This window comes from Mastacembelus armatus, chromosome 5 (genome assembly GCF_900324485.2).
Source record: "Mastacembelus armatus chromosome 5, fMasArm1.2, whole genome shotgun sequence".
NCBI classification, from domain to species: Eukaryota; Metazoa; Chordata; class Actinopteri; order Synbranchiformes; family Mastacembelidae; genus Mastacembelus; species Mastacembelus armatus.
In genome coordinates this window covers 2,749,672-2,755,997 of record NC_046637.1, presented here as the reverse complement: position 1 = coordinate 2,755,997, position 6,326 = coordinate 2,749,672, and the positions used below count along the sequence as shown (strand labels likewise).

General features: G+C 40.3%; 1 protein-coding gene across 3 annotated transcripts; it reads right to left on the bottom strand.

Moving 5' to 3' along the window:
• tomm34 (translocase of outer mitochondrial membrane 34) lies at positions 1 to 5,719 on the bottom strand. Of its 3 annotated transcripts, none has more exons than XM_026307640.1 (8): positions 5,257 to 5,719; positions 4,293 to 4,447; positions 3,526 to 3,625; positions 3,179 to 3,331; positions 2,428 to 2,600; positions 2,109 to 2,259; positions 1,525 to 1,651; positions 1 to 288 (listed from the first exon to the last, which is right to left on the bottom strand). In XM_026307640.1, exons 2-8 carry the CDS (start codon positions 4,420 to 4,422, stop codon positions 190 to 192), a joined length of 933 nt encoding a protein of 310 aa, XP_026163425.1. In that variant the 5' UTR covers positions 4,423 to 4,447; positions 5,257 to 5,719; the 3' UTR covers positions 1 to 189. The 3 variants fall into 3 exon arrangements, with proteins under 3 accessions (XP_026163425.1, XP_026163427.1, XP_026163426.1); XM_026307642.1 differs by having other exon boundaries at positions 2,109 to 2,256; positions 5,257 to 5,715; XM_026307641.2 differs by having other exon boundaries at positions 5,377 to 5,394.
• Between the last annotated feature and the right edge of the window lie 607 nt (positions 5,720 to 6,326).

The following is a 6,326-nucleotide window of genomic DNA, read 5'->3' as shown; positions in this document are numbered from 1 at the left end:
ATGGGAATAAACAGATCAAACATGAGTTCAGTGTGAAGAAGCTTTTGGGAAACACAGACTTGTCATTTGACTTAAAGCAGTTGAATTTTGTCACTGCTCAGCTGCTTTGTGTTCCATGCTGCTCCTTCCTCTCTGTACACAGTGCAGTGACTGATCCTTACCGCCATCTCCACAGTCCCAGATGTGTCTTCATTTCTTCTGCACCTCCTGCAGCAGCTTCAGAGCGGCCGTGTTCTTCGGTTCCACTCGAAGCAAGCTGTTCAGGTCGTCCACGCAGGCTTTAACGTTCTGCAGGGATGACGACAACAATTTAGAGTGATGAACTAAACAAGGCTGAGGACGACAGTGAAAGTGAAAATGTTGCAGTTTGTAAAATCAGAATCATAAACTGAGAGACGCCAACATTCTCCGAGGAGCAGAGAAACTGCAGGAGATAATTCTCTGGGTTTATCAATACAAGTAACTTAACATGCAATGATCTGATTTACTATTAATATGAAATTGATTCATTATGGTTGTGTTAAAAAGGAAGCTGAATCACTTCAGTCTAGCCAGATAAAGTATTATGAAAAATTATTCATTATTCATCATGGAGCTACTAGTTTTCCAACATGAGCGCTCTGTGCTAAACTTCAATGTATTTGTCATTGATGATGATTTTCACTCCAAAATGTTACAAACAGACTCGTGCCTGGTGTCGAAGTGGTTAGCACGGTCACCTCACTTCAGCCCCGGCCTGCATGGGTTTTCTCCTGCTTTTTATTACAGCCCAAACACATAACAGGTTTGACTCTAAATTACCTGCGACTGTGGATGGATGATACAATACTTGAAATTACACTGGTTTGTTACTAAAGAAACAGGACGAGGGTCATGTTTTAGGATTTTTTTTCTAGAGAAATCTAAGAAATCTATAAATAATGCTGTGAAATCCACTCTTCAGTGCACTGATGGGTCATTGCAGTAGGTCTTGTATAATTAACTGCTCAGTTTCACACCAAGTAAATCGTTAAACCAAACAAATGCTGCAAACTGATCCACAACATATGCATAATAAAACACAACCCATTGCCGCCTGGCATCAACATAGGATCTAAATCCTGGGGACGTTTGTCAGTCAAATCTGATCAAACCACAATTTTTCAGAACTTTAATTTTCATTGTTTCATATATAGTAACAAACATTTCGTTGTAGAGAAATGCTTCAGATTCCATGTAAAAACTGTCTGAAAAACACAGCAGTGATTAGCGACCTGCATCTATTGCTCTTTTCCCCCCCACACACCTCAAACCTCCAAACAGTGTTGAGAGCTGTAAGAGCAGAGTTAACCGTGTCCTCTCAGTGTGTGGAATACTGATGAGGAAAGGCTGCCAGGGGAAACATCAGCAATTATCCATGTAGGAAATGCTTTTATTTTGTCACCCATGCTGAAAGTCACCGCAGACAGTTCTAAAACTGAGCATCTGATTGCTCAGAGTGGGAATCTCAAACTAAAGCAACGTGATGAAGATTCAGGCTCTCACCTTGAGTTCCTTGTGAGCCTGAGCCCTCCTGTAGAGAGCCTTGATGTTGCTGCTGTCAATCATCACTGCCTCGTCACAGTCTCTGACAGCATCTCTGTACTGCTTCACTGACAAGTAACACAGCGCCCTGATCTCACACACACAAAAACAGAATCAACACAGAGAGTTCACATGAAAAGGAATTTTTTAGTCGAACGGCACTGTTCTGTTTTCACCTCAAACCCACAAAGATTTGCTACACAAAATCATCCTGAATTTGAGTCAGTATCTTACAGTAGCTACACTAATAAATACACATTTCTCTTTAAATGCCTCATTGGCAGCTCGTTGTAGCTCTGTTGTGATAAATACATATAATCCTGTTTAAATATTGTCCTGGCTGCCTATCAGAAGCTTTTAGTGTGAGCTGATTCATTACATACATTTTAATACATTCTGATCAGACTATACTCTTCCTGTTTTAATTTCTGAATTAGGTAGAAGAACGTTTGTCACAACAGTATAAATATTGTTTCACAATAGCTTTTACTTTAATACTTTTCTTAACTACGTGACTTCAGTGTCCGAGTGAAGACCTGACCCACCGGTTGGTGTAGGTTGTGACTTCAGTGGGGTTGTGTTTGAGGCTCTGGCTGTACTTCTCGATGGCCTTCTTATGTTCTCCTTTCTTCACCAGAGCATTGCCTTCTTCTTTCAGGGCCTGGCCTTTCTTTATGTCTTTATCAGTGGGGGTTGCTGAGAGGAAAAGTAGAGAAGAATGACAAAATATAGATGCGATGAGGAAGAGATTTTTATATCCGAGTCACTCTTTTAAAACTTTGGCATTTCTCCTGATATGTGAGAAATCTTAACGAGCAGGAAGTCACAGAATGTGTTTTCGTGTAGCTGATCTGATCCCCTTACTGGGTTTTTTTGTTTCCTTGATGCCGTTCTGTTGTGATGCAGGGTTTTGTTTTGCAGTGTTGGCTGAAGTTTGCTGCATCAGTTTCTCTCTGACAGACAAAGGGACAGTCGGGATAGGAGGAAGCTTTTCTCTCCACGACAGACCATCTGCCTCTGTGAGAGCCTTTGTCATCCTGATGAACAGTTTAAACAAAAAAAAAAAAAAGTCAAAAGAAAGTTAAAAAGGATTTTTCTTTTAACTAAAATACCTCTCTTAGTGTTTAAAGTGGACTGGAGAGATTAAACATCCTGTGCTGCACAGAAAAAAGAGGGATGGATGAAAGGCCTATCTGCTGTTTCAAACAGTTCTGGTCAGTTTTCGCTCAGTCTCAGAAAGGCTAACAACAGGTTGATGTAAACAGGTAATAATATACAGATCTGATTTTTAAAATGTATTTATCAACAAAATGAAAATCTGTAATATTATTAACCCTGTTGCAAAACATCCCAGCTACATGAAGAACTAATCTAACTTTGGTCCAAATATGACAGGATTTTAGTTTAGGTTCATCGTTCTGGCTTGAGGAGAAAAATACCTTACACAGTTGTTAGCATCTAAGTAAGAAGCTTAACCCCAACCCTCTTCTTGAAAGATTCTAAGAGTCAATAAACCTAAAAACTCAGGGATGTGATGCTTCTTCTACCAGATATGATATCTGACAGAACACAATATCAACATGCCTGCAGAGTCTACAGCCTACAGAGCAGGTACCTGTTGGTGCCATCTTGAGCAGCTGCTATGTTGCAGTCAATCTGCAGAGCGGTCTTGTAGTCTATGTATGCCTGCCTGTACCGCTCCATAGCTTCACAGGCTGCAGCACGTCGAAGCAGAGACTTCACATTGAAGGGATGCAACTCCAGAGATCTGCGGCAAAACGTGCAGATTACATATCAGACATTTACCCAACAATCCAAATCTGGGTGACCCACATTCATTTTAAGAGCTAAAGATGCAGGAAATCAAATGGACAGAATCACAGACTCCAAATAATAAACTAGCATTGTAAAATGGTAAGTTAATGGACAGATGCAGTATTAATTACAAGTAACAACACTCACGTATTGCAGTCCTTCACACATTCCCCACAGTTGCCATCCTTCAGGTAGCTGGCTGAACGATTTGAGTACAAAATGGCCAAATCCTCTGGGTTCTTTTTATCTTAACAATAAAAAAAAAAAAACACATGTAAGACAAGCATTGCACCAAACTGCTAATGTAGTCAAAAAATCATTCAGCCCCACTGATTTACAAGCAGCAAACAGTGAGCGAAGACAGACAGCAGCGTCCAAAATGGCCCTGAGCACAAGATTTATTGCAGGACTGTTGGTTTAGATGGTGTTAGTTTTAGCTAGACATACACAGGTGTGTGTAGGATTTTGTAGCTTACTGTATCACAATTTGTTTCCCGTTACACAGCTTAGTACTTCCATAAAACCATACTTCATGTACTAATCTCTTTGTACTAATAAATAAAATTTTGTAAATGTGACATCTACAGCTGTTTGCTTGGTTAAATATGTACATATGTTAATTTTATATCTGCGAAATATTTGAATGGGATCCAAAATGTCTTTTGAAAAACACTCGTGATAAGAAATTAGCATGCAAATATTTTACTACTTTTTTATCGATGTTGCTTTACAGTGGACTTACATCGGCTTGTGACAACCTACACCTTCTTCTATCACAAACTGCATCAATACAGAAGGTTCAATGAATTGTATAAGATAAGACTGATGTGCCATTTCCATTGCATCCATCCATTTTTGTACTGGTCATAATTGAAATTTTGCTGTATATCATCTGGTTTTCCTTCAGTACTTACTGGACTTCTCCAGCTCATTGATTGCCTGGCTGTAAAGACTAGTGGCCTCTCCGTACTGGCCTTTCTTGAAACATTCATTTCCAGCTTGTTTCAGGTGCATCCAGGACTGGGACTTCTTTTTCTGAGGCATCTTTTTTTTTTTTTTAAGGTGTTATCTGACGAGATGAAACAACACTGGTTAGAATCTGTGCATGGAAATAACTGTAAATGATTCAGCTGTATATACTGCTTTTCCGTGATAAAACTGAAATCCTTCCATTTTATTGACAAAGGACAGAACTGGACTGCTAACAAATTCTTAGTTACATCACCCTGAGAAAATGTTACAGATGCACGAGTTGGACATTTCCTCTCCTGACATTCACTTTCGATTCTCTACGAACCTCACATTGAATTGAGAAAACAACAAACGCAATGTGTGCCCCTGCTACACACACACAGATAAATGCAAGTCAATCTGATCTTTTAAGGTTTAAATAAACCACCCAACAGAGGAGAAAGGGCCTTTCAGGGACATTGACTTTTTAAAGAACATGTTTTAGATTTAGTTTGCAGCTAAAGGTTCAGTTTTTGTTGAAACCACAGACAGTGTTTACTAGAATTTGCCCTGAGTGGATTTTGTTACCTTTTGTTACCTATCCACATTACAAAGTGTACGTTAACTAGCGTTAGCTAGCTTACCAAGTTGTGTGCTAGTCTGCTAACAGCGGCACAAACAGATCATCCTGTTTAAAGCTCACAGACAGCGGCTGTGGGGGTTTAGGCTAAACGCAGGCAGACCTGTGATATGTTCAGGAGTTTTCTTTCTCTGCTTTGAACTAAAGTTACTTTCACTTTTGTCGGTTGCTAGCTTAGTTAGCATGCTAGCACCGCTATGCTAATCCAATTCGAATGGTGTTTTACCTGACACCGCTAATTCAGCTAGCAGCATGCTAACCACTGCTAACGACGCTGACGTACTTACCGGCTCAAACTATCTGCTCGTCGGTAACACTAACATCACTCTGTCTACTTGTTTTATCCGCCTGCCACTGCTTTCCTCAGCCTGTGGTGGTTGTATAGTGGGGGAGGGTGAGGAACTTGCCGGCTGTCTCCAGTAACTTCTCAATCCTGGTTAGGGAAGGGGGGTCCTGGTCTCTATCGGTTTCATTTCGCCTTCACGCTGCGTTTAAGTGCCTTTGAAAGTGTAGGATTTTAGTGAGCGCGCCCTCTCGTGGTCACATGTTATGAGCTCTACTTAGAAACAGTGTCGCTATATTTAGCGAGTATTCAGACCCCTCTAGCGACACATTTTTTAAAAAGCGACTAGCGACAAATCTGGCGACTTTTTCTGGTGTTCCTGGAGACTTTTGGAGACTCTGATGTGTCTGCACTGTTCTTAAACTTCTCAACGTGCCGCATCAGCTGCAGCCTCCCCCGTCCCAAAGCCCTCACAGGCGGCCCAGTCCTCTCGCAGCAGTCCCTCCCTCCCAGCTGCGGTCACAGCAAGAGACGTTCACGCCTCCGCGTCCCGACTGTAAATGAATTTCTTCGTGATTATGATTTCTCTGATGAACTTCCTGCCTTTACTAGGCCCATGTATGAAATTTCACAGTATGTTCACCTCCTAAATTACTACGTTCCTTGTGCAGTCACAATTCTATAATGGTACAGTTTACTCAGGCTGATGACATTTTTCATGACGTTAGAATTCTTTTTAGAGTATGTAGATAAATAGGTTAAGCAAGACAAATAAGTAATTATTTCTGAGAACTTATTAACTGCAGGTCGTCATCCTACACTATATGGCACAGTACAAATATACAGAGCCTCATGCTCTGTATCAAAGACACGTTTTGTATAAACAGTTTTTGTTAGTCTTGTTGTACTGTTGCAGTTTTACTGTAACAGTGTGAGCAGTTAAACGATATATTTTTTTCTTTCTTGTGTTTCCATAAACATTTTAAGAAGCTTGAAGATCTATGACATTTTAGAGGAATTCAAAAATAGAGAAAAGGCTGTTTTGTTACAGAAATTTATTTTGTCATTCTATAT

Bases quoted from the DNA above. Each gene is read 5' to 3' on its own strand.
- tomm34 (XM_026307640.1), bottom strand. From the start codon at position 4,422: ATGCCTCAGAAAAAGAAGTCCCAGTCCTGGATGCACCTGAAACAAGCT. The intron at 3,626-4,292 runs GTAAGTACTGAA...TTTATTGTTAAG, and splicing joins CAATGAGCTGGAGAAGTCCA to ATAAAAAGAACCCAGAGGAT. The intron at 1,652-2,108 runs GTGGGTCAGGTC...GTGTGAGATCAG, and splicing joins GTCACAACCTACACCAACCG to GGCGCTGTGTTACTTGTCAG.